The sequence below is a fragment of the Eretmochelys imbricata genome, chromosome 20 (genome assembly GCF_965152235.1).
Source record: "Eretmochelys imbricata isolate rEreImb1 chromosome 20, rEreImb1.hap1, whole genome shotgun sequence".
Lineage (NCBI taxonomy): Eukaryota > Metazoa > Chordata > Testudines > Cheloniidae > Eretmochelys > Eretmochelys imbricata.
This window is the reverse complement of record NC_135591.1, coordinates 2462152-2489032: the sequence shown is the minus strand read 5'-3', so window position 1 is coordinate 2489032 and position 26881 is coordinate 2462152. Positions and strand designations below refer to the sequence as shown.

The 26881-nt window shown below is 62.1% G+C and overlaps 1 protein-coding gene and 1 non-coding gene across 7 annotated transcripts; one reads left to right on the top strand and one right to left on the bottom strand.

The window, feature by feature from the left end:
- Window positions 1-3346: 3346 nt before the first annotated feature.
- TRNAS-CGA (transfer RNA serine (anticodon CGA)) lies at window positions 3347-3428 on the bottom strand. Its single transcript has one exon. It is a non-coding gene; the product is annotated as a tRNA-Ser (tRNA).
- Window positions 3429-5021: 1593 nt separating this feature from the next.
- Window positions 5022-25749, top strand: SMARCC2 (SWI/SNF related BAF chromatin remodeling complex subunit C2). 6 transcript variants are annotated; one of them, XM_077838464.1, is made up of 29 exons: window positions 5022-5143; window positions 8736-8855; window positions 9244-9329; window positions 10066-10147; window positions 10247-10339; window positions 10508-10577; window positions 11419-11488; window positions 11874-11949; window positions 12278-12409; window positions 13733-13848; window positions 14039-14163; window positions 14565-14624; window positions 14957-14994; window positions 15475-15605; window positions 15690-15761; window positions 16414-16527; window positions 16792-16945; window positions 17285-17377; window positions 17972-18088; window positions 18184-18246; window positions 18335-18593; window positions 19086-19247; window positions 20184-20248; window positions 20558-20687; window positions 21098-21258; window positions 21713-21847; window positions 22434-22794; window positions 24458-24889; window positions 25253-25749. In XM_077838464.1, the coding sequence occupies exons 1-29, from the start codon at window positions 5033-5035 to the stop codon at window positions 25321-25323; spliced, it is 3699 nt and encodes a 1232-aa protein (XP_077694590.1). In that variant the 5' UTR covers window positions 5022-5032; the 3' UTR covers window positions 25324-25749. The 6 variants fall into 6 exon arrangements, with proteins under 6 accessions (XP_077694590.1, XP_077694588.1, XP_077694589.1 ...); XM_077838462.1 differs by having other exon boundaries at window positions 19086-19433; XM_077838463.1 differs by having other exon boundaries at window positions 17969-18088.
- Window positions 25750-26881: the final 1132 nt, after the last annotated feature.

Below are 26881 nucleotides of genomic sequence, written 5' to 3'. Positions count from 1 at the left end.
GCCCTGCCTGGCCTGACAGCCGGGACAGACAGTGGGGGATAGGGAGGGGGGATTGCTCACTTTTTACTGATGGGGAAGCTGATGCCTGGAGAGACGAAGGACCAGCCCTTCCCACGAGTCCAGGTGCTGGGGGCCAGGGCTGAAAAGCGGCCCCCAGCTGCGGGGGCCGAGCACTTGGGAAACCGGCTCAAAGCAGCTGGTCCCACAGGCGTCTTTGCCCAAGCTTGGACGTGAAGCCAGCCAGGGCTCTACCCGCAAGGCCCCCGCGGCAGGCACAAGATCTGGCCTGCAGGGAAAAGGCCCGTTAACCTCAGGATCTCTGGGGGTGGAGGGAGGTTTCCCGATTCATGCGTCAGGATTTCAGCCAAACTCAGCTAGGGGGTCAGAGGAGACCAGCGCCACCCCACGTCTGCACCTGAGAACGGGATGACGCCTTCGCTTGAAATTCAGCATGAGCGTAAGGGCTGAGGCCGCCTCCGTGAGGGGAAAGTTCAACCTGTTCTGGGCATGACTGCAGCACCCCTGAGCCCCAGCCACGCACCTGGACCCGACCGCGCTCGACGCTGCACAACGATCTAAGCGTCAGGCACGAGCCCTCAGCCGGATGCAGACGGACGGTCGGGGCAGCCCAGGGGACCACTGGGCCAGCCCTGGTCAGCAGACTGGGCGAGGGCCCAGCACGGCAGCTGCCTGCCCGCTGTCAAGGGTCCCTAGGCGTCCTGGCAAAGCTGGTTTTAAACGGGACTGGAAGGAGGCAGCTTTGTGGGTGTGCGTGGGGGGCTCCTCCCGTCCCCAGCTCGTGCAGACGCGACTTCCGTTCCGTTCCGCAAGCTCTGGGAGGACGGTCTGGTGGCTGAGCTCAAGGCCAGGATGGGACCGCGGGAGATCCGGGTTCACGTGCCTGACCCTGCCGCAGCCTGGCTGCCAGTGCCCTCCTCTCTGCCCAGGAGGCTAGAATGGTTGTCTTTGTGTTCTGTGTCCGCACGGCGCTGGGCCGTGGTTGGCCATGCCGGTGGCTCCTGCCCACTGTTGTAAGACCCCGAATGATTTGTGTTTCAGTAGCACCTGGGAGTGCCGTCACGGCCCAGGACCCCCCGCGCTAGGCGCTGGACAAACACACCAGAACGACGGCCCAGGCCCCAGTGTGCTGCCCAGCTAAGCACAGGACGAAAGATAACCGCTGGAACCAACTGGGGGGCAACCAAGGAACGAGACACGATTTCTTGCCATTAGCTGAGTTTTGCTGTCCCCCTGCACTTCCAGGCCAGCCTTGCTGCCGAAGATGGCACAGACCCTGGAAGGGGGAGGGAGATGGCTCTGTGCTAGATAGAAACCAGCCCCCAGATTGGGGATGGGCCCCGGGCCGCAATCCACAAACCCATTACGTAGCACTGCCCCCTTCGGCTCCTTCCCCAGAGTCCTGGGACCCGCCGACCAGTGTCAGGTCTGGGTCACGTCGGGTGGAGAAACCATCGGCTCAGGTCGGCTGGGCTCTCCCGCTCCTGGCCATGGGGTCAGCGCAGCGGCAGCCACGTGCCCCCTCCTGCAGGCAACTCGGCTTTGGGGTTGGGTCAGAAAATGACTTGACCCACTCGGGCCCAGGCCGGACCTAAAACATAGGCCCCAGCAGACCTCAAATGCTTCCTCCTCCTGCCAGCAAGCCGAGGGGGGCTTTTATTTTGAACGCATTCGCCACGCTGCTTGGACTTGTCCTGGGGCCAGTAACGTCTTGTTTCGGGTGAGGCTGATAAGAGGCAGCCAAAATGAACAATCGGTGGCCCGAGTATTGAGTATGAAGTTTATAGAGATTAGCCACTGAGCCAGCCAAGTCCTTACGCGGACATGGTCAGCAGGCAGGGTGGCCTGGCCTCCCTTTGCAGACCCTTCTGGCTGCCCTCTGCCTGAGTTTGTGTTTTTCACAGTAATTTTCACTATATTATTTTGGGTGGGATTTGATTTTTGCACTTGCTAATGAAACCCGCCGGCCTCTTTTATCTCCTGCCAAGGGTGCTGCCTGTAAGCAGGGGCTGGAGCCAGGAGCAAAGCGAGATTGTCACTTCACTGAAAGTGGGTTGAATCTGTTCTGGGTTTGCACTGAGTGGACAGGGTGGGCTCGGCACAAGTTGCAGTGGGTCCCGCTCCCGTTTGGCGGGGGGCAGCCCAGGCTCTGCCCCATGCTGAGGAGGCCGGAGAACAGAGCCCCCCTTTAATAACAGGCTAGAGAGCCGAGCTGCTCTGGGGGAGGTTCCCCAGCCTCCTAGCTATGTGCACGGTACGGGTGGGAGTCACTGTTTACACTGGTGCGACATTTCGAGCCCCGTGGTTTGCACGGATCTGGTCGTACCGGCGTAGCTGTGTCGTGGCAAACCGACTCCAGCAAAGACAAACCCTAATTCTCTGCCCCCCATCCCCCAAATTTTCCCAGGGCTTTTAATCTGTAGATTCAGTCCAGTTCTCTGCCCGCCGCGGCCTGTATCTGCTGGTCTGCTGAGCTGAAAAGTCACAGCTCAGAACAAGGGGCGCAAATATCCCCTGGCTGGGCACTGGCACCCAGAGCCCCAGGGATGTGGGGCAGGGCTGGGGTTCTAGTCAAAGGATCAGGAGAAGAGTGGGGGGTGGGGAGCGGGGCTGGCTGGGTTTTGGCTAGTGACCGGTCCCCTTCCCTGCCCTGAAATAGCCCCGCAGCCTGGCAACTCCAAACTGGGTGTGGGTGAAAAGAGCCCATAAATTCAGCTGCACCCCCCTGCCCCACAAAGAGGGGATTGCTTCCCCACTTCTGGGGAGCCCCACCCTCCGCCAGCCCCCTCTCCCTGCAAAGCATATTCAGCATTCTAGCAAACCCCCTACAAATTCAGAGATCTCCCCACCCGCCCTGCCCTACACTCAGCAAATCAAGATGTGCTCCCTCCGGACCCAGTTCTGCAACTGCCCCCCTCAAAAAATTGCACGTCCCCCCCCCGCCAGCCATGCCCCCCACCCCAGCAAATAGTACAGCTGTGCACCCCTCAGGACGAGCTCTGCAACCCCAGATCACCTCACCCCCACACAGCCAGATGTATCCCTGCCCTCCTCTTGGACCCCCCCATCCAGACATGCCCCCCAACTCTGCAACCCCCGCATCCAGATGTACCCCCACAATCAGCTCGGCAGCCTCCCCCCCAGACCAGATGTGCCCCCCCAGCTCTGCAGCCCCCCATCTTCCAGTAAATGCAGACAGCCCCCCCCTTTGCAGCCCTCCCTGTGTGTACGGGTAAAGCTGTCGCTCCCGGGCCCCTCCCCGCTGCCAAAGGGGTTTATTAAAAGGGAGGTGAACGCTCAGGCCCCCCCGCCCACAAAAACGCGGCGCCGTCACGAACAGGATTCGAACCTGTGCGGGGAAACCCCATTGGATTTCGAGTCCAACGCCTTAACCACTCGGCCACCGTGACACCCGGCCGGGCCTGCGCCGAGCGCCAACTAGAGAGGCCGCGCGGCGGGGGGAGCGACTGAGCCCGGCCCCCCCCGGCCGCTGCAGCCCCTCCCCCACCCCAGCACCCCAGGGGACCCCTCCCCCACCCCGCAGCGCCTGACCCGCCCCTCCCGGCCGCGACCTTGCCCAGTGAGCCCCCCGCAGGCCCTTCTGCCCCCGTCCCGCACCCCCCGGGACCTCCCTTGTCCCCTCTGATACCCAGCTCCCCAAAGCCCCCCCGTCCCCCACAGAACCTCCCCCGTCCCCCCCACAGCCCCTCCCGTCCCCTGAGACCCACATAGCCGCCTCTGCCCCATAGCTCCCCATACCCCCCGTGCCCCATAGCACCAGCGATCCCCATGCCCCCCTCTGCCCCATACCCCCCTCCCCTGGGACCCACATCGCCCCCCCCGAGCCCCACAGAACCTCCCCCGTCCCTTGTGCCCCCCACAGCCCGTCCCCTGGGACCCAGACAGCCGCCTCTGCCCCATAGCTCCCCATACCCCCCTCTGCCCCATACCCCCCTCCCCTGGGACCCACATCGCCCCTCCCCCGTGCCCCACAGAACCTCCCCCGTCCCCTGTGCCCCTCACAGCCCCGTCCCCTGGGACCCACACAGCCGCCTCTGCCCCATAGCTCCCCATACCCCCCTCTGCCCCAAAGCCCCCTGCCCTGGGACCCACATCGCCCCTCCCCCGAGCCCCATAACACCAGCGATCCCCATACCCCCCTCTGCCCCACACCCCCCTGCCCTGGGACCCACATCGCCCCTCCCCCGAGCCCCATAGGACCAGCGATCCCCATACCCCCCTCTGCCTCATACCCCCCTCCCCTGGGACCCACATCGCCCCTCCCCCGAGCCCCATAACACCAGCGATCCCCATACCCCCCTCTGCCCCACACCCCCCTGCCCTGGGACCCACATCGCCCCTCACCCGAGCCCCATAGCACCAGCGATCCCCATACCCCCCTCTGCCTCATACCCCCCTCCCCTGGGACCCACATCGCCCCTCCCCCGAGCCCCATAGCACCAGCGATCCCCATACCCCCCTCTGCCCCACACACCCCCTGCCCTGGGACCCACATCGCCCCTCCCCCGAGCCCCATAGCACCAGCGATCCCCATACCCCCCTCTGCCTCATACCCCCCTCCCCTGGGACCCACATCGCCCCTCCCCCGAGCCCCATAGCACCAGCGATCCCTATACCCCCCTCTGCCTCATACCCCCCTCCCCTGGGACCCACATCGCCCCTCCCCCGAGCCCCATAGCACCAGCGATCCCCATACCCCCCTCTGCCCCACACCCCCCCTGCCCTGGGACCCACATCGCCCCTCCCCCGAGCCCCATAGGACCAGCGATCCCCATACCCCCCTCTGCCTCATACCCCCCTCCCCTGGGACCCACATCGCCCCTCCCCGTGCCCCACACAACCTCCCCCGTCCCCTGGGACCCACTCAGCCGCCTCTGCCCCGTAGCTCCCCAGACGCCCCCCGGGACCCCCATCGCCCCCCCGGCGGGGCCCGGCCCGGCCCGGCCCGGCGGGCGGGCGGCGGCCGGCAGGGGGCGCTGCGCGCGGCGGGAAGATGGCGGTGCGGAAGAAGGACGGCGGCCCCAACGTCAAGTACTACGAGGCCGCGGACACCGTGAGCCAGTTCGACAGCGCGCGGCTCTGGCTGGGCAAGAACTACAAGAAGGTACCGGCCCCCCCCGGCCCCGGCCGCCGCCCCTCCCCCGGCCCCCCGGCCCTTCGGCTCGGCCCCCCCCCCGCCCCGCCGCCCGCCCCCCCCGCCCGTGACCTCCGCCGCCGACCCCCCCGGCCCCCCCGTGCCTCGCCCCCCCATCCCCTGGGGCCCCGCCCATCGGCCCCCCCGGACAGCCCTTCCCCCCATAGCCCTCCCCCCCCCACTGCCAGCCCCTGCACCCCCGCGGTGCCCCCCATGCCCCACTGACCCCCCCAAATCCCAGGGGCAGCCCCCCCATTGCGCCCTGCTCAGGGCCCACCTCTCGCTGGCCCCCCCTCCCCCGGGCCCCACTGAGGCCTGTCCTCCCCACGGACCCCTGAGCCCCACTGGCCGCCGTCAGCCCCCCGATCCCATTGAATCCCCCCTGCGCCCCGTTAACCTCCAAGGGTCTAGTCCCCCCCCCCCGCCGTTCCCCCATTCGGTCCCTTCCCCCCCTCACCCATCGCAGCCCCCTCTCTCTCGCTGCTCGGGTCCCCCGTCCTGGCCCTACCTCCCCCTCGTCCACCCCCTTCAGCCCCACTGACCCCTCCCTCACTTCCTACCCCCATCCCAACCCCTCCATTTAATCCCCCCCCCCGGCCCCAGCTCCGCAGGGGCCTTGCAAGCGTTTGGGGGCTGCTCTGATTCGCACAGAGACCATCCTCTTCGTGAAGGGGGTTTGTTCCCCACCCAACCGCATCTGCCCTGGGAAGGGGCTCCGGGTCCCCCTTAACCTCCTGCCCTGTCCCCTGCTCTTAGGGGCACAACAGATGCTCTTTCATTCAACGCCCCCCTGGTCCCTCCCCCGTGTGCTGAGGTTCCCGCCAGGCTCCCACAATGAAATGCTCCGTTTCCCGTCCCTGCCGAGGGGGGACCCTGCCCAGCAGCTGACGACGTCCCGTCTCCCCTCGGATCCGTCCCCATCTTTCGCCCGAGTGCCTCTGCCCGGACAAAGGCCGGCCTGTCTCCCGAGAAGCTGAAAACGGAGCGAAAGTTACCGAGAGAACAGGCCCCCTATGGCTTGGGATCACTTCGTCCCTGGTGAAGCCCCCAGGAACTCTGCCCGGGAGCTGCAGCGGATCCAGGCTGCGAGGAGCCTTCTCCTTGTAGGGGCAGCTTTCGTGTTATGATAAATCAGCCACCTGCTCTCCTGCTGCAGCATAGGGCCCGTGGGCTGGGTCCTGCTGGCCCCGCCTGCCTCTTCCAGCCCCCTGTGTCCCACGCTGTCATGCAAACAGCATGGGGCTGCGGTTCCCAGGCTGTTACCTTTGACCTTCTGAGTGTAGCGAGTGGCTGAGTCACCAGACAGCTCCTGGGTCTGGAGTGACAGGCTGTGACCTGACCGCATCGCTCCCTGGGAATTTGCCTTCTCCCACCCCCACAGGGTTGAATTACTGCCAGAAGCTGGGACTGGCCGACAGGATCACGGGCTAATTGCCCTGTTCTGTTCACTCCCTCAAGCACCTGGCACCGGCCGCTGTCAAAGAGTGGATACTGGGCTGAATGGACCTTTCGTCTGCCCCAGTGTGGCCGTTCCTATGTCCTTCGCTCCCCTCCCTAGCTACCTTCAGCTAAAAGCTCCGTTCTCTGAGCTGCGATGAATGTGGCTGTATGCCGGGCCACCCCCTGAATAGCGTCTCTCCTCTCCTGGCTTGTGGAAGGTGCCAACTGGGTGAAGCCCGTCTCCTCGGGCTTGTCTCACTAGCTACCGCCCCCATGGGGCATTTGCTTTGGGTCACCCCAGAGTTTGAGACAAACGCAGTGTATTGGTATGGATTATTGTGGTAACCCAAACGACAGCAGGGCACTGTCGGGCTGGGTGCGGGACAGACACGTGGCGAGACAGTCGCTGTCCCGAGGAGCTTACAGTCGTCAGAGGCAGGACAAAGAGCGGGAGGAGAAAGAGGCCCAGAGAAAGGTGAAGTAAAGGCCATTCCGCAGGCCAGGGGCAGAAGCCAATTCCTGTCCACCGGAGCCACTCGTCCTCAGGGAACAAACCTTTGCAGAGTGCTTTGGAGATGGAGGGGCCGATATGATCAGCTTGTTTATTTCATGTGAGTCTGCGTTCCCGTACGGACACGGGGACCATGCACCCGCTGCTGCCTCTGTTAGAAACAGAAATGTGCACAGGCTAACAAAAGTCACCTCCGAGGAGAGGACAGATCACAGTGAGCGACCCCCTCAGGTTCTCCCCACCTGTTGGGGCTGTGCTGCCGGTCCCTGGGAGCAGCGTGGGTGAGGGTTTCATAGGACACCCCTCTTCTCTCTAGGGTTAAGGCCTCTTGCATTTGCCCCAACGTAGTCAAAGGAAGCTGCTGCTGGTCAGGGCTTGAGATGGGATACAGGTCTAGAAGGATGGTAGACCAGTCCAATATAGGGATTAGGGCCCAGGTCCTCAAGGGTATTTAGGTGCCGAACTGAGATGTTAGCAGCCCTGCAAAACCCAGCGCATCTGGTTCCTGTAAAACTAGGCAGAGCACAAGCCACCGAGAGAGCAGAAAGAACGGAGCGGTTCTTCCTCGTGCGGGGACGTGATAGACGAATGACGTGATGAATGGGCTAGACTAAGATCAAGTGGATGCTTCTCTCCTCCCTCTCGTGTTTGGACAAGAGGGGGAGGATGGGGGAGTCATCCAGTGAAACCAAAGCATCACATTGGAAAGTGGTGGACGGAAATATTTTTACTCACAAGGCATGATTAGCCTGGGGAACTCCATGCCACAAGGTCTCATGGAGGCCAAGAGCTTAGCAGGTTTTCTTTTCCTGTTCCTCTGGCTATTGAGCACATCCACAGCTCTATTAGTAGGACAAAAGGGGCCACAAACCTTCCTACTGCAAGGATAACCAGTCTTGGACTGGCAGGGGCTGGGAGAAAACATCCCCCACAGCCGTATTCCATGACTGGCCACAAAAAGTTTCTCTCATCTGTTTTCTGGAGCACTTTGTATTGCCGCAGCTGGAGAGGGGATACTGGAGGGACTGGCCTGCTCTGCCAGTGTTCCCAAGAGCTGCCCCTATTCGTTGCCAATCACGTTAATGGGCTGAGGGAGATCGGTTCTTATGTGCCCGGCAGACTGGTCCCCATTGCAGAAGGGTTGTGCCGGGTGGCCTGGTGGAAGGGGCACTGGGCTGTGACTCGGGAGACCTGCACGCTGGCCCTAGCTCTTCCACTGCCTAGCTGTGGGACCTTGGGCAAGTCACTTTCCCTCTCAGGGCCTCGGTTTCCCTTCCTTGCCTTTGTCTATTTCGATTGGGCTTTCTTTGGAGTAGGGGGTGTTGGTTACGATATGTCTGTACAGCACCCAGCAGAACAGGGCCTGGTTGGGGTCTCTAGGCACTAGGGAATGGCAAATAAAATACAAATGCAGGCTGCCAGCTGCGAGAAAGGAGACAGACAACCTGAGCACCGGGCACAGCTTTGCCTGGCTCACTGTCACTGACCTGCCTCCTTCTTCTAAGGGAACAGCCTGTGTGTCCAGGCCAGCCAGGAGTCGGGGAGTCAGGACTCCTGGGGCCTGTTCTGCGTGTTACAGCCCCGCTCCGTCCTCTCTCGCTCTTCCCACAGTACATCCAGGCGGAGCCTCCTACCAACAAGTCCCTCTCCAGCCTGGTGGTGCAGCTGCTGCAGTTCCAGGAGGAGGTTTTCGGCAAACATGTCAGCAATGCGCCGCTCACCAAGCTGCCGGTGAGTGTCGTGACCCAGCCGGGCCATACGGGACGGAGGGGGACGGCCCTTAATGGAGCAACCCGTCCGCTCGCACGCCCAGAGGGGAGCTGCCTGGGCAAGAGACAGCCTGGCATGCGGGTTGGTGATGGGGCATGTCTGCGGGTGAAATCCACGCCAGCCGAGACCATGCTCCACCCGACGCAGGTCCCAGGGAGATGCTGCCTGTCCTGTTACCCAGTGGGAGGTGCTGGGATGGGGGCTGGATTGTCAGGGTGCCTTGGAAGTGCCACCCATGGCTCCGAGACAGACAGCTTGTGCCCTTTAACCCCTTGCCGGCTGCCCGCCTGCCGTCGTCTTCCCCATCAGCTCAGCCTCTCTCCCTTCCTCCCCCCGCCTTCTGTTGTAGATAAAATGCTTCTTGGATTTCAAAGCGGGAGGCTCCCTGTGCCACATCCTCGCCGCAGCCTATAAATTCAAGAGCGACCAAGGATGGTGAGATGCCCTCTTCCCCTCTCGATCGTCTCACGGCTCGCCCGGGGCAGGGGGCGGGCAGGTCCCCCCAGGCTCCCTGCGTGCAAGTAGATGCACCTTGCTGGGCCAGTGCTGCCCATGGCTCTCGAATCTGCATTACGGACCTTCAAGGACCGTAGAGGGGCCAGACTTCGTTCTTGTAAACCTGGGGGTCAAACCAGTCTGGGCGGTGTCTATGGGAGGGGGTGCAGCTCTTAGCTCCCAGCCCCGATCCTGGCGGGGGGGCATAGATTTGGGGAGGGGATTCAGAAACGAGCTGTGGTGCATGGTTCCCCCCCGCCCCCCGGGGCAGACGGAAGGAATGAGTCTCCACGGAGGGGGCGGTTTGGCTGGCCAGCCCCTAGCAGTGGGATGGGGACCCAACATGCTGCAGTGAGGTGGGCAAGTACCCAGTCCAGTGCCCATTTCCAAGCACCCGTCGCCACACTAAGCAGGTGCCAGGCCGTGCACGCAGGCAAGGGCTCCCACCTCAAGTCAGAGGAAGGATCCTGAGGATCCAGCGCCAGTGAGCAGTGCCCTGCCCCCTCCCAGGGAGCGAAGAGCCCTTTTATGGCACCGCCATGTGGCTTGGGCTCAGGTGTTGGATCCAGAGAGGGTGCCCTCTCCCCGCCCCGGGCCAAGGCAGGGTTGGAAGGGTGGCTGATCCAGGAGGCGTGAGCTGTGGCTTTCATGAGAGTCGCTCTTTTCTTCCAATAAGGCGGCGTTTCGATTTCCAGAATCCTTCGCGGATGGATCGCAACGTGGAGATGTTCATGACCATCGAGAAATCCTTGGTGCAGGTAACCGGCCTGGTCACCCCCTTCCCCTCCATTTGAGTCGCTCCTTGTCCCCCAGCCCCGCCTGGCACTCACTGCTCTTCTTCCCTCTTCCTCCTGCAGAACAACTGCCTGGCCCGGCCTAACATCTTCCTGCACCAGGAGATCGAACCCAAACTGCTGGGCAAGCTGAAGGACATTATCAAGCGGCACCAGGTAGGTGGGAGCCCACGGGGCTAGTTCCATGCCAGGCGGAGGCTGGCACGTCGTGGGCGCTCCTGCGTCATCTGCCCAGGGATGGGCGTCTCCCGTCGCCGGGGTGCTGGAAGCGCCAAGCCAGGCCCAGCTCCGTGCCTCTGACGTGCTCCTTTGATCTTCTTGCAGGGGACGGTCACCGAGGATCGGAACAATGCCTCCCATGTCGTCTTCCCGGTCCCCGGCAACCTGGAGGAGGGTGAGGCGGCAGCTTGTGCGACCAGGCTGGGGGAGTCTGGGTCTAATTTAGCTCCCAAAGGCTCCCATTGGCTTCTTTGGGGCCTGGCTCGGGCTGTGTGGGTGTCAGAGGGGCTCCGTCTGCAGGGGGGCAGCTGCCTGACTCTGGGGCACAAAGCAGGGTCAGACCCACTGCCAGGCTGCATGCAGGGAACGGGGCCCTACGGGGATTTGCTCTTGGGAGGGAAACGACCTAGAGACCTGGAGGAAGAGGGCTGGCGATGAACCGCGAAGCCAGGAGCTTGCGCTAGCAAGGGGAGAGCAGCTGGGCTGATACGATGAGTGGGAGCAGATGGTTCTTTAATGGCAGCTCTCTCCCCTCCGTGTTGGCACTGAACTACGTGCCCTAGCGGGGTGCCAGGGGGGTCTGTGCCACTGGAGACGCCATCTCCCGGAGGAGACGACAGACGCGGGCTGACCTTGCCTGGTCACTGAGGAGCCGAGGTGTAAGGTCTGGCTGGGCAATTCAGTTTTGCCTCCGTGAATTGCCCCGGCACTTTCCATTGGCTACAGGACCCTGCTTTTCACTTCCTGTCCTAAAGAGTGCCTGGTACTGCTGCCCGGAGCTGGTGGTGGTGGGGAAGGCGGTTGCCGTGTCTATACCCCTTACCCCCGCGGGCTGGCGGACAGGCATCTCTAGATGAAAGAGAGAAGGCCGAAGTCTTAGAATGATTATACAGGGGTTGGTAGCATCCAGGAGGCGTTGATTTGGTGCTGGAGCTGCGCCCCTGGGCTGCCTCTGGGACCCCAGAGGTCCCTCTGTCTCTCACCCCGCCACTCCCTCCCCTCTGTGTCTCTCATAGAAGAGTGGGTTCGACCTGTCATGAAGAGAGACAAGCAGGTCCTTCTGCACTGGGGCTACTTCCCGGACAGGTGAGTGGGAGACGAAGGGGAGTGGGCCCCAGGCCTTGCAGTGCTGGGTGCACCTTCAAGAGACCCTGTCAGCCTGGCTGCAGCCCCGGGATGCAGAACTGGGTTCACACGTTCTCGTTCATTTCAAGTGCTTCAATCTTTGTGTGGCCCCCTTCCTCCCCTCTGCGGTTGGGCAGAGGAGCCCCCATAGGTGCGTCCTGCACCGCGTCTCCCACAGGGCAAAGGGCTGATCAGCTGCCCTGCGCCATAATGCCGGGGCCACCGTGGGGAGCTGCATGTGAACCCCTCCAGCACTTGGGGCAGGCCTGCCAAGGGGATCTGCGTGGGATGGGGTGGGGAGACTCAGCCTCGTCCCCGCCCACTCTCTGTGTTCCTTCCCCCACAGCTACGACACCTGGATCCCTGCGAGTGAAATCGAAGCTTCTGTCGAGGACGCACCAACCCCGGAGAAGCCCCGGAAGGTAATGGGGCTCCCTTTGCTGGGACTTGTGTAAACCAAACTGGGGCTGGCTCATGGCTGGGCTCGGGGGGCCAGTGGGCTCTGGGCCTTGACCCTGGCTTCTCACTGTGTTGACATCAGCGGATCCCTGTATGCACCTGTGCTCTTAGCGTGTTCAAGCTGGGGGTCTTAATTGCCCCCTCCCCCGAATGCATGGGATCTCCATCACGCTTTCGGGGGGGTTCGTTCTGTTCCCCATGGCACCATTCGGTGCTGAGGGGAACGATCCTTCCCTTCCCCCTCCCCCATGTGACTCACCCTCCGGAGCCGGGCCCTTCCCGCCCCTGCAGGTCCACGCCAAGTGGATCCTCGATACGGACACCTTCAACGAGTGGATGAACGAGGAAGACTACGAGGTGACCGACGAGAAGAGCCCCGTCTCCCGCAGGAAGAAAATCTCCGCCAAGACGCTCACTGATGAAGTAAGATCTTAGCTGGGTTCTGTTCCCAGCTCTGGGCGGGGAGAGAGGGTTAGTGCAGGGGCTCTCAACCTTTTTGGAGGACTCTCCCCCTTTCAAAGTCTGATTTGTCTTGCGGACCCCAAGTTTTGCCTTCCTTAAAGATGACTTGCTTACAAAATCAGGCAAAAAAACTATGAAAGTGTCACAGCTGCACTGTTACTGAACAATGGCTGACTCAGTTTTGCCATTTAATTCTAAAATACATCGACTGGGATCTAAACACTGTACTGGCATTTCAGTGTACGGTACCCGGAGCAGTATCAACAGGTCATTGTATGAAATGGACTTCGCTGGGGCTTTTTATGTCACCTGTTGTAAAACTAGGCAAATATCTAGATGAGTTGACGTACCCCCGGAAGACCTCTGTGTATCCCTGGGGGCACATGGACCCCGGGCTGAGAACCACTGCCCTAATGGCAAGAGTAGACAAGTGGATGTCAGGACTCCTGGGTTCTATTCCTGTCACTGAGTCAGTATGTGGACTAGGACATCTCCCCAATATACGTTCTAATAGGCCTGAATGTCAGTGTACATGTCTAGGAACAAAGAGTGCCGGGTAATGCGATCCCGGGATGCGTGAATGGGATCTCGAGTAGGAACAGAGAGGTTCTTTTCCCTCTGTATCTGGCAGTGATGCGGCCGCTGCTGGAATCCCATGTCCAGTTCTGGGGTCCACCATTCAAGAAGGGGCCCTATGGGGATTTGCTCTTGGGAGGGAAACGACCTAGAGACCTGGAGTAAAAGGGCTGGCGATGAACCAAAATTGCGGAGGGTTCCGAGAAAAGCCACCGGAATGGTTTAAAGGGTTAGAAAACCTGCCTTGTAGTGAGGGACCCAAGGAGCTCGATCTATTTAGCTGAACAAAGAGATGGTTAAGAGATGACTTGATCCCGGTCTGTACGTACCTGCATGGGGAAGAACTGTCGGATAACGGGCTTGTCGGTCGAGCCGAGAGAGGTCTCACGCGATCCGATGACTGGAAGGTGGAGCTAGCCAGTTCTGCCTGGAAATAAGGCACTAGGTGATCACAGTGATCCCTTCTGGCCTTGGAATCTATGAATTGCTCCAGTCTGTGCCTCAGTTTCTCCCCCTGTGGGAGAGAGGCAGCCGCTGTCTGTATCCCGGGGCACGTGCTAGGCTTTGCAAGCCATTGGGGGCCCTAGGGTGTGGTACCCCTTTGCAAAGCCAAGCGAGGGGAAATACATGGGCGGGGAAAGGGTAGATGGAACCAGGCCGTTCTCTGGCCTGAGCGGCGTGCGGATGAGCTTGTCTGTCTCCCGCCAGGTGAACAGCCCCGACTCGGACCGGCGCGACAAGAAGGGCGGGAACTACAAAAAGAGAAAGCGCTCGCCCTCACCATCCCCGACCCCAGAGGCCAAGAAGAAGAACGCCAAGAAAGGGTGAGAATCCTCGGGGATTCTGCTGGGGAAGGGGCGGAGGGGGGCAGAGCCTCTCCCCATGGTTGTTGGTTCGGCAGGCAGCGCCCACCCCAGAGCTGGTGAGCGTGGGGCGGCCTGCACCGCAGCACGCTGTCCGGTGCCCGCTGCAGCTGTCGGCAACGGGGCGTGTTGGGTTTCTCCTCCCCTGCAGCCCGTCGACCCCGTACACCAAGTCCAAGCGCGGGCACCGCGAGGAAGAGCAGGAGGACCTGACGAAGGACATGGACGAGCCCTCCCCTGTCCCCAACGTGGAGGAGGTCACGCTGCCCAAAACAGGTCTGGGCAGCGGCCCCGCACGGAGCCCAAGAGCGCTCCCCGGGGGAGAGGCTGGGAGCTTCCCCATAAGGCTCGTGCTCCTGCCTCGCCCCTTACAGTGCCCCCTCTGGGTGGAGGATGGGACTGGGGTAAATGAGAGCACCCCGCATAGCCCCCATTCCCACCCTGCACCCCACAGCGCCCCCTGCTGGCATAAGCTGAGGCTGGAATAGCCAGGACCCACAGCCAGGGCTCCTGTATCATGATGTGTAGCGCCCCCTGCTGGGAGAGGCTGGGACTGGAATAGCCAGGAGCGTTTTCTGGCTGGGCCCAGGGCAAGGTGCTGTGCTGGGGAGGGTGGGCAGAGTCTCCTCGAGATCAGGGGGCTCCCAGTAAAGCCTTTCCCCTTCTCCCTGGTACAGTGAACACCAAGAAGGACTCGGAGTCTGCGCCCGTGAAGGGGGGCACCATGACTGACCTGGGTAAGGACCTCCTGAGCATCCTCACCTCTATTAGCAAGGAGACATGGCCCCGGCCACTTCCGTCTGAAGCCCCTGGCGGATGCCCTGCAGTGAGCACAGAGGGACGCTGCCAGGCACTGGCGGTCTTGCTCCTGCCAATCCGGGGCAAAGTCTCGTTCCCTGCCCCGAGGGGTTACGGTGGCAGGCAGAATGAGCTCCATGCTGCAGCCTGGCTGTCTCTGTCCCCGGCTGGGCGCCGTAGAAGGGAGGCCAGTGGTCCAGGGTGGGTGTGTTTCTTTCCTCCGCTTGGCCCGGGCTCCTCAGATTGCTGTTTTGTCTCCCTTCCCTTCCAGATGAGCAGGAGGATGAGAGCATGGAGACCGCCGGAAAGGTGAGACTGACTGGCAGGGGGCAGCAGCTTCTCCCTCTCCGCTGCCCTGTTCTCACCACAGCCTCTGCCCTCCTCCATCCCGGCCAAGGTTGGCCCTGGCATACGCCGCAGCACCTGTCCCCTCCTCCACTTTCAAACACCCCTGCTTCCCCTTCGAAACACTCCTCACCCCCAGCCACCTCCCAGGGGACGTTGCTGGACTTGCCTGCGCCCCAGCGGTGGCACCTGGAGCTCTCCAGGTCCCTGCTGGGGCACCTGGGTCGCAAGGCACCCCGCAGGGCTCTGGGGCTCTCCAAGCGAGAGCCCCGGTTTGGCTGAGTCTCCGAAGTCCCTTTGCCAGTGCCCTGCTGGGTGAGAGCTCCGCTCCCGGAGCCCGAGGACCGCGCTGGGCTAGCCCTGGTGGAGTTGCTGCGGGGGCGGCCGGGCAGGGGTGAGCGTGTGGGGCGCCCCTCCCGCCCACCTGCAGCTGTCTGGTTCCAGGATGAGGAGGAAAACAGTGCAGGGAACAAAGCGGAGCAGGCCAAGAACCCCGACCTGCACGAGGACAATGTGACGGAGCAGACGCACCACATTATCATCCCCAGCTACGCCGCCTGGTTCGACTACAACAGGTACGGGGGGGGGGGGCCTCTCCCCGCCACCCCCTGTTCTGAGAGCTGTGGCTCTAACTCCCCTGCCCTGTGCTTCTCCCGCAGCGTCCACGCCATCGAGCGCAGAGCCCTGCCCGAGTTCTTCAACGGCAAGAACAAATCCAAGACCCCCGAAATGTAAGGCTGCTCCCCCCGCCCCATCCGTTAGCCCCACTGCGTCGGTGCTTGGTGAGGGGCCCAATGCCGAGGGGTGGTCTGTTGCAGGGAGAGGGGAGTAGCTCGAGGCCAGGGGTGGGTTTGATTTCTGGGGCTGTGGAAGCGAGGGGCTGAGCGTGCTGGGCGAGCCGGCACCGGATGGAGCATTGCATGCTGGGATCTGCAATCCCCATAGGCCCCCAGCCCTGTGAAAGCTGCAGGCATTGGTGCTTTCCAGGCAGCTGGCGTGAAACTTACGAGCCTGCTGTAGAAACTGGTGGGTGGGGAGAGAACTGGGAGTCAGGACTTGCTTCTGTTCCTGGCTCTCGGAGCAGAGCATGGCCGAGTGGTTAGAGCTGCGGGGGGCGGGGCTAAGGACCCAGGATTCCTGGGTTCTATTCTGTGTCACTAACTCGCTGTGTGACCTTGGTTGAATCACGTTGCCTTTGTGCCTCAGTTTCCCCCTCTGTTGAGTGGGGGGGGGAATAGTGCTACTGACCAATCGCGTGAGTTTGAGACGAGGTACCCCCCCCGCCAGCGTGAAATCTGTTACTGAGCCCTATGGGTTCTGAATGAAGAATAATGCTGGGGCTCCAACCCGCCCCGGCTTGTGCTAACCCTCCCCTCTCCCTAGATACCTGGCTTATCGCAACTTCATGATCGACACCTACCGGCTGAACCCCCAGGAGTACCTGACCTCGACTGCCTGCCGCCGGAACCTGGCTGGGGACGTCTGCGCCATCATGCGGTGGGTTGGGCAGCAGAGTGAGCCCCCAGGCCAGGGTGGGGACTAGCACACACCAGGGCTGAGGCATGTTGGTGGGGGGAGCGAGCTGGCCCCGGATCGAGCTCTGGTCTCCGGGCCTGTCCGCCCAGCCCAGCCCCCTTCACACAGAGGAGAGAGGCCTAGACAAAGTTGTGCTTGCAAGACATCCATCTCTCCCACCAGGGCCATGCAGCCGGGGGCTGATCCATGGTGCTGGGGCCGGGTCTAACCTGCTGCTCTCTGCAGGGTCCACGCCTTCCTGGAGCAGTGGGGGCTGATCAACTACCAGGTGGATGCGGAGAGCCGGCCAACCCCTATGGGACCCCCCCCTACATCGCACTTCCACGTCCTGGCCGACACCCCCTCGGGGCTGGTGCCGCTGCAGCCCAAGACACCGCAGGTAGGGCAAGAGAGCGAACGGGGTGAAATCAGCCTGGCTGGGGGTCTGGGCACCCTGCCCCTGGAATCTCTCCCCCTGTTGGAGGGGGTGGCTTATCCCTTCCTGCCTTTCCCCCCACTTCGGTGTCAGGGAGCCCGGTGTGCTGACCCCGTCAGGTCTGGTTCTGCGGCTTTGCTGTGCTCTGCTAAGGGCCTGCAGCCGGCTGGCCCCTCTGTGCATGGGTGGGAGCGCCTCCCACTGGGGCAGGAGAGCATTGATCTGTGGGATATGCTTCGCCCCTCCGTCCCTGTCTGAGCTGGGGAGTGGGCACGCGCGCTGCAATCTTGTCTGTTCCCCCAGGGTCGCCAGAGTGACAGTGACACAAAGGCTGGGCGCAAGAGCAAGGAAATCGAGGACCTGGTCCCGGAGGCGGTGAAAGCGAAGCCCGAGCTGGTAGGTGGGCTCCTGGGAAACGTCCCCGCAGCCGGTTCTGGGGGGAGATGGCGAGTGGCCCCGTGCAGGTGCTGGCAGGAGCACAGCAGCAGGGGGCACGTGGATTCCTCACCATGTCCTGGAGAGCTGCGGAACTCACCACCGCAGGAGGCTGCGGAGTTCGACTGCGGCTGAGTTTGGCGGGAGATTGACAATGGTGGTGGGGAGGGTGGGAATCATCAGGCTTCAGGGGCTGAGCTGAATTTCTGCCCCTGGACAGCCCAGCAGGGAAAAGTGGAGAGGGATATTAGCCTCTTTCTCCAAAGCATTGGGCTGCTGCTGGGGCAGGATTGTAAACTGGAGTGGGTGAGGCTTGGGTGACGGGACCTTCCAATGCCTGGAGCTGGAACCCCGATCAGGGCCCACAGCGCCCGGCTTAGAGCAAACCCTAAGCCACTGCCCCTGACCCTGGGAACGGCAGCAGTATGGGGCAGAGTCAGGGAGCCTTGGCCCATGGCTGAGCCTCGGGAGTCAGCTGCCAGGCGAGAGTGGGGCCAAGAGGCCGGCATAGGAGGGCTAGCAGTGGCTCACCGCCCCCTCTCCTCCCCGCAGCAGACCTCGGCCTCCCAGCAGATGCTCAGCTTCCCCGACAAGGGCAAGGAGAAGCCGACAGACCTGCAGAACTTCGGCCTGCGCACGGACATGTACACCAAAAAGAACGTCCCATCCAAGGTAGGCGCGGGCAGCGGGCGGCTCCCGGCCCCCCCCCCACGCCCCCCGAGGCCTGGCGTCGCCCGCTCTGACCCCGCCGTCTCCTCTCCCCGCAGAGCAAAGCCGCCGCCAGCGCCACCCGGGAGTGGACGGAGCAGGAGACGCTGCTGCTGCTGGAGGTGAGAGGGGAGGGCGCTTGGCGGGTCCCCCTGGTGCTGGGCTGGCGTCGGCCAAGCCACCCCTCTGGCTCCCTGTCTCCCCCTGCAGGCCCTGGAGATGTACAAGGACGACTGGAACAAGGTGTCGGAGCACGTGGGCAGCCGCACCCAGGACGAGTGTATCCTCCACTTCCTGCGCCTGCCCATCGAGGACCCCTACCTGGAGGACTCGGAGGCATCGCTCGGGCCCCTGGCCTACCAGCCCATCCCCTTCAGCCAGTCGGGCAACCCCGTCATGAGCACTGTGGCCTTCCTGGCTTCCGTTGTGGACCCCCGCGTGGCCTCCGCGGCCGCCAAGTCAGCTCTCGGTAACGTCCCGTCCCCGCTCTGCGGGTAAAGCAACTGGCCCGGCCTGCGGGTCAGTCCCAACCACGCTGGCTTAGCCAGGCGGCGTGACCGAGTCCCGGCAGTCTGATCACACGGGAGCCTTGGAGCCACCCTCTCGGACCCATGCCCGGCGGGTTCACCAGCTTGCGCCCAGCAGAGCTGTCCCCTGCCCCCGAGGGCCCCGTCTCTTTCTCCTGGGGGTGCTGCAGCAGCTGCCCCAGTCCCAAGGAGACGCTGGTGGGGCAGGGGGACCATCCACGGGCTTAGAATAGCGTCCAGTCCATTATCCTAGCACCCAACCCACCAGGCAGGGCACGTCTCCCTTACCCGGCCCATACCCTCCTAGCCTTTCCAGATGCTCCCGTCCCTGGAGACCCCAGGGCACAGGGGGAATGGAAGGAGGGCAGTGCCCATCCAGTGGGGCAATGGCAGGGGTGCGCTCCAGTGAGCTGACCTGGGGCTGTGCTCGGCAGAGGAGTTCTCCAAGATGAAGGAAGAGGTGCCCACGGCGCTGGTGGAAGCTCACGTCCGCAAGGTGGAGGAGGCGGCCAAGGTTACGGGCAAGGCCGACCCGGCCTTCGGGCTGGAGAGCAGCGGGATCGCGGGGACCACGTCTGATGAGCCGGAGAGAATAGGTGAGGGGGGCGAGCGAGGCTCCTTCCGCGCCTTGGCCCGTGAGGCGCCCGCCATCTCGCCCCCGTCGGACGCTGCTCCGGGCGCGGCGAGTAGGAAGGGTAGTGAGCGAAGAGGGGAGGAGCCACAGGAGACCAGAGCTGGCCTGGCCTCCGGTCTGGAGCTCACCCTCAATCGGCTGGCTCAGGGTAAGGGACCCCGTCGTCACCACCCCTCCCCCCCCATGTGCACGCGAGAACCCCAGCGGGACCCAATGGCGGGGTCAGGATCCGGCCGTGGGGCCTTTCCCCTCTAGGGGGGCGCCAGCTCCAATCTGCCCCCGGGATGAGGGACTGGCTGGCACAGGAGATGGGGACATGGGGCCTTTCCCTTCTAGGGGGTGCCGGCTCCGATCTGGCTACCGGGCATGGGGACAAGCTGGCTCCAGGCAGTCAGGGAGTGGGCTACGGGGCCTTTTCCCTCTTGGCAAACCTGGCCCAGGATGGGGAGTGGCTGGAAGCATCTCCGTCTGTGCACCGTTCTGGGTACGTTTCCACTGCAAGGAAGGCCTGTGTCAGCAAGTCGACTGACTCCGGCTTGCGTCCTGGGGCTCCAAGCAGCCATGGAGACTTTCCCCCACGGGCCAGAGCTTGGTCTGTGAGCCCCATCCCCTTGCTGGGTTTGGGAGCCCGAGACGAGCCCGCGCTGCTGGTTTTAGCCCCGGCGTGAGCCCAGCTGAGACTTGCTGCCGTGTAGTGCGGGTCTCAGTCCAACAGCACCACCAAATCCGCCCCGGCCTGAAGGCACGCCGGAGCTGTGCACCATCACCCCAGGCGGCCCCATGCCCTTCAGCGCATCCCCTCCCCCCTCCATTGTTGTGCCTGTCATTGCTGGGGGGCGGGGGGAGCCCTGCGTTCACGCTCTGACCTGGCCATCTCTGTCCGCCCCCCACACCCTAGAGGAGAGCGGCGCTGACGAGACGCGGGCCGAAACTCAGCCGGCGGAAGAGAAGAAGGAGCTGAAGGTACAGAGGGAGGGGAGGAGAAGTGTGACCCCACCCTGCACCTTTGCGGGGGAGCGGAGCTGCGGGGGGAGAGTGGATGGGGCAGAGTGAATCACTGGGGTCACAGATTCCCCCCCCCCCCACACACACACCCCTTCATGCCCAGTGGCCTCTCCGTACAGGGCTGGTCCTGTCTGGCCTTGGGGGGGCTCTGCCTGCAGCGGGGTGGCTGCGCCCAGGAGGGCTGGGGCAGGGGGGAGCTCTTGTTCCGTCAGGGCAGATCGGAGGGCGCTTTTTGCATCAGTCCCGTCCCTCCCCTTGTCCGTCCAGGAGCCCCGGGAAGGAGCCGCGGAGGAGGAAGTGAAGGAGAAACTGGGCGAAGCACCCAAGAAAGAGGAGGAGAAAGGCAAAGAGGGCGACAGCGAGAAGGAGGCGGAGAAGGGTGACGGGGACAGCACGGGTGAGCGCCGCACGGCCGGGAAGAGCAGGAGGCGAAGGCACCAGCTGGGGGCCGAGTTCCAGTCTCGCGGGGGGATGGGTCCTGCCCAGGTAGCAGGAGTACCAGCGGGGCAGGGGGCTGCGAGCTGGGATGGAGGGGCACCGGCAGAGCTGTGGGGTGGGGGGAGCCCAGGACTGGGGTAGCAGGGGCTGCGAGTCGGGGTGGAGGAGAGCCGGGGGAGCGGAGTTTGTATGTGGCCGCTGTGGCAGTGAGGCGGGTTTTCCCCCTTTCCTCCCCCCATCTCAGTGGTGCCAGCCCCTTTCCCGGTTTTCCCCAAGGCCAAACCTACATTTCCCTTCCCCTCCCCCAAGCGGGCCTATCCCCACTTGCCGGCCCTCGTTCCACAGCCATCTCTCTCCCCTTGTCCCCAGCCGAGAAGGAGAAGGAGTCCAAGGAGGGCCAGGAGGAGGGATCCAAGGACCTGGCGGAGGTGGAGAGTGAGAGGAAGACCAAGGTGGAGCGAGACATCGGCGAAGGGAACCTGTCCACCGCGGCTGCTGCCGCCCTGGCTGCTGCTGCTGTGAAGGCCAAGGTGAGGGGCCAGGACCAGCCACGCTCCTGCTCTGATCTCAGCGCCCCCTGGACAGGGCTGAGCTGGAGGGTTTGTTGTGGCTGAGCTGGACCCCATTTCTATAACCACTAGACCCCACTCCCCTTCCAGAGCCAGGCGAGAACCCAGGAGTCTTGGTTCCTAGCCCCCACTGCTCTAATCCGCAAGACCCCTTCCCTTCCCTTCCCTTCCCTTCCCCTCCCCTCGGCGGGATAGAACCCAGGAGTCTTGGCTCCCAGCCCCTGCTGCTCTAACCAGTAGCTCCCCCTCTGAATCCCGGGGGGTGGATGAGCACCAGGAAAGCACCCAGGCTCCCCCCGGTCCATAGCTCGGAAATGCCCCATAGTCGTTCCTCTGCTGCCCTAGTGGAGGTTCTGAGCTGTGTCGTACCACAGCCCTAACCCGCCCCGTCCGTCCCCTCCTCTGCCCTGCGCAGCACCTGGCCGCAGTGGAGGAGCGTAAGATCAAGTCCCTGGTGGCCCTGCTGGTGGAGACCCAGATGAAGAAGCTGGAGATCAAGCTGCGACACTTTGAGGAGCTGGAGACCATCATGGACCGGGAGCGCGAGGCAGTGAGTGCGGCCCTGGAGTGCACGGATCGCTCTAGCTCCCTCCACCCCACACAGAACGAGCTTCACCTAGCGCTAAGATGTAGCCACCTCTGGGGTGGGGCATCACAACTGTTTATACAGGATCACTCACCCACCGCTGAAATGCAGCCGCATCTGGGGTGGGATGTGGCAGCTGTTTAACCAGTCACACATCTGCGTGGCATGACACTTTAGGTTAGGAAGTGAAGAAAGAATCCGTGTCGAAGGGACTTTTAGTGGAGGTCCTAGCAGATGGGGCTTGAGGGAGGGATCTGACTCTGTCAACTGCAGTACAAGCCTCTGCCTATGCCCTGGTGATGGCCAAAGTGACTCCAGAGTCTGGGGTGGAGCCCCTGGCCAGCCTGATCCAACCTGGGGCCTGGTGATCATGGAAGTGGGGGGCAAGAGAGTGGGGCTGGGGTGGGGGGGAGAGCCTGGATTGGGCAGAGTCAAGGGGGAGATCCAGATGACAGAAGGATCCATGCAGGGCATGCAGCCAAGGGGGGTGGCCAGGGCGACTGCCCGGGGCAGTGCCACGCTCAGTGACCGGCTGGTGCCCTCTCTGCAGCTGGAGTACCAGAGGCAGCAGCTCCTGGCGGACCGACAGGCCTTCCACATGGAGCAGCTGAAGTACGCCGAGATGCGCGCCCGGCAGCAGCATTTCCAGCAGATGCAGCAGCAGCAGCAGCAGCCGCCGGCGCCGCCCCTCCCGCCCGGCTCCCAGCCCATCCCGTCCTCCGGGGCTCCCTTAGCACCAGCCGCCCACTCCATGCCCGTGGCCCAGGCCCCGGGGGCGCCGAGCGCGGCCAGCCTGGTGGCCCAGCCCAGCCTGGCTCAAACGGAACAGATCGGCCAGGCGGTGCCGGCCGTGCCGGGGGCTCAGCACACCGGACCGGCTCAGCAGGGACAGACCCCTGCCGGCTCTCACGGTAAGTGGCCTCCCAGGCTGGCAGCCAGCCAGAAACCGGGGCCTGTGGGACCACCGGGTCCCCTTTGACCGTCTGACTCAGGGTCCTTCTCACCCTGCTCTGCTAGTGCCAAGCAGCCCCTTCAGACTTCGCACTCACCCAGCCAGTAGCTTGTGAAGGCACACGCGGCGTTACAGCTCTCACAGCAAATCCCCCCAGCCCAGAAATGTACCGTCCACCGGGTCAGTATCCGCTCACTGCTTAGTCAAAGGACAGCGGCCACGCGCCCGCCTTGTAACCTTAGCAGATTCCCCAAGCGCTTTAGACGAAGACAAAATGTTACAATAAGTCGATTAACTACAGAAAGGTCGACTTGAAATGATTTGTCAGCGCTAGGCCCGGAGGTGGGAGTTAGTTACATAAGAAATAATGGGTAAAATCGCAATCTAAATCCTGAACTTTATCCGACCAGGCAAGATCTGAATCAAGCTGCTTTTCTCGCCCCACTGGGTGCTGGGAGCAGGTCACAGTCCTTAACACACAGGCTGAATTCCCGGCTCTGCCTGGGACCAGCCCCCCCAGTTCGAAACCTCTTCTTCCAAACATTCTCGCCTTCAGCGCAGGGAGGGAGGAGAGAGGTGGACTCACGATGCCACGGTCCCTTATTTTATACACTCAGTTCACATGCTGGGAAGATGCTGGCTCAGAGATGGCCTCAAGCATCCCTGTTTCATCACTTCCTCCTCCGTGGTCCCTGGGGTGTGGCATCTGAGCAGTTGTCTCTCGTTAAATTGTAAATCTCTTGTTTCCAATCCCTTGCTCGTCAGTGGCTGCTGATGGTCACTTAACACCCGACTGGGTGTGGGCCACCTGCCTTGTTGCCACTGGGGAACCAGCTGTGGGCATCTCCCAGACCCACAGTGTATTTCAGTAACAACTATGGAGCGAAATCTCGTAACTCCCTGTACAAGGGGGATGTACCTACCGTGAGAACAAGGAGATTCAGCAAGCCCTGACTTTTCAAGGGATACCTTACAAGGCATCCTGTGTATGAAATATCACACTGGTTCTCAAACTGTGGGTCGGGACCCTGTTGTAATGGGGGCACCAGGGCTGATTTAGACTTGGTGGGGCCCAGGGCTGAAGCCCTGGTATTGGGACTCAGGTTACAGGCCTCCTGCCTGGGGCTGAAGCTCAGGGGGTGAGGCTTGGGCTTTCCACACGCACACATGGACGCGTGCCAGAACTCAGGCAGGCTCAGGCGTCGGTCCCCCTCCTGGGGGCGTGCAGTAATGTTTGTTGTCAGAAGGGGGTTGCAGTGAAGTATGAGAACCCCTATACCACAACCATAGAGCAGTGGTGAATACGGGGGTACAGGTGCTATTTTGAGGTACAGGATGTTACCCCTGAGGCTTGGGGGTGCCAGCCCCAAAGGGTCGGTGCTAGGAGATGGCGGGCACTTCCTACTGACCCTAAGCCTCCCGCCCACCCCACCTTCCAGCAAGAGAGCCAGGAGTGATCCCTGACTTATGCCCAGCCCCGTGAGGGATCAGACGATGAATCTGCCTTGGGGGGGCGGTGCCAGCCATGGAAGAGGATTGTAAAGGGCCAGGACTGCAGTAGGCCCCCCATAACCCTTTGCCATGTGTAACACGGTGTCGCTGGTTTCTGTCGCTTTCTCCAGCCCAGCCTCCGTTCCCCGGCCAGCAGCCCTCCTCTCAGATGCTCCCCGGGACGGTTGGAGTGAGCGCTCATCCTGGCGTGCCCGGTAATCTCCCGGCAGCTCTGCCTTTCGGAATGCCTCCATCCATCCCATTTAGCATGGCTAGTAACGTAGCAGACTCCATCAGTATTAACCTCCCCGCTAACACGCCCGCTCATCCACTGCATGGCAACCTCCCGTGCGGCATGCTGGCCGGGGGCGCCCTGGCCCCGCCTAACCTGCCCGTCACCGTGTCTAGCGCGATCCACCCTAGCATGCTGACGACCAACGGACCGCCGCTCACCGTGCCCACCTTGCCTCATGTCTCGGGACTGGCCTCGGCAGCTGCCCAAAGCCCAGCCATTGTGGCAGCCATGCAGGGCAGTCTCCTTCCAAACGCCGCCCTGGCACCAGGTGAGACTCCGCAGCAGGGCGGGGGGGGGGCTAAGGTGCCGAGCGATGCCACTGTCTGCCCCCGCCTGGGCTCAGGCCTTGGCTGTTCGGTGGCTCCCTCCGCAGGGCAGGGTCGGGGGGCGCTGTGGGCGGGGAAGCCTGCCTGGCCTCTTCCCAGCTCTGTGCCCGTGAATACCTGCAGCACCCGTTGGAATTGAGGGGGAGCTGCAGGTGCTGCTGCCCGCCGAGGGAGATGAGGACCCCTGGCTATTCACCTCCATCCCCTCCTTGTGACGTGGGCCAGGTGCAGGCTGGAGGGCTGTGGTGCCCCCCTCCCCGCTATCCAAAGTTGGGGCACTGCAACCTGTCAATTCTCTCCTGCAGACCAGGGCCCCCCTCTGCAGACGGATCCCATCGCACCCAGCACGGCCACCCCGGTCCCGCCCATGCAGTGAGGCTGCTCCGCCCACCGCCTGGAGGTGCCACCCGACAGGACAGAACCCTTCGCAACCTGTAAAACCTGCCTGGGATTGTTGGGGAGGGGGGAGGAGGGTGGGGATTTCGTTGGTTTAAAAAAACACATTGATCACGGGGTTAAAAAGGAATCGCCCATGTTCAGCCCCCAGTCCTGCTGTGTCTGTCTGTCCTGCCCCTCGCCACCACCCCTGGGCTTTTTTGTATCTGATCGTCCCAAGACTTTTATTTAAAGGCGCTGAGAACCACCTCTGAAAGTGCCGAGGGGCCTGCTGGGGCGGAGGTGATGGCTATTTATGGAAGGCTCTGAATTTACCCGGTTCCTGGGCATTGAAAGCTCTCCTGTCTCCTCTCTCTCTCTCCTTTTTTTTTTTAATAATAAAAATAAAATAAAAATTTCAAGTTTCCCAGGGTGGGAAGAAGCAACATCGTGTGGGGGATCTGTCTGCCCAGAACAGGGAGGGATGGATGGAGTTCCCTGTCCCATCCGTGCAATGTCCCTTTGGGGCATGTGGCTTATGGTGTCCCTGTTTGCTGGGTGTGCGGAAAGTAGGATTCACCCTCCAGGCTCCCACCCCCCTTTCCCAAAGCAAACGTGCCTGCAGGGGACGATTCCCCTGGAGTTGGAGGTCATGGGAGGGACCCACTTGTGCTCAGTGACCTTTCTACTGTGGTGACTTCTTGGTTGTTAATTCTTCCTGAGCCTTTTATCCCATTGGATCCTAGTTCTTTGGACTTGGGGTGTCTTGGTGAGCCTAAAACAGCGTAACAATCGGGAGGGCTGGGAGAGAACCTAAATATCCCCTGTTCTGCCCTCTACCACTGAGCTGACAGAAACAACGAGGAGTCCGGTGGCATCTTAAAGACTAACAGATTTATTTGGGCATAAGCTTTTGTGGATAAAAAAAACCCCTTCTTCGGATGCATGGAGTGAAAATTAGAGATACAGGCGTAAAAATACTGACACATGAAGCGAAGGGAGTGACCTTACAAATGGAGAACGAGTGTTGACAAGGCCAATTCGATCAGGGTGGATGTGGTCCACTCTCAATAATTGACGGGATGTCAATACCATGAGAGGGAAAGTTGCTTTTGTAGTGAGCTGGCCACTCCCAGTCCCTATTCAAGCCCAAATTAATGGTGTTAAGTTTACAAATGAATTGTAGGTCTGCAGTTTCTCTTTGAAGTCTGTTTTTGAGGTTTTTTTTGTTGAAGGATGGTTACTTTTAAATCTGTTACTGAGTGTCCAGGGAGATTGAAGTGTTCTACTGGCTTTTGTATGTTACCGTTCCTGATGTCTGGTTTGTTCTTGTACATAGAGACGGTCTGGTTTGGCCGCTGTACATGGCAGAGGGGCATTGCTGGCACGTGCAGGTGAATGAGCCCCTGAGGGTGTGGCTGATTGGTTGGGTCCTGTGTTGGTGTCACTAGAGTAGATAGGGGGACAGAGTTGGCAACGAGGTTTGCTACAGGGATTGGTTCCTGGGTTAGTGTTTCTGTGGTGTGTAGTTGCTGGTGAGTATTCGCTTCAGGTTGGGG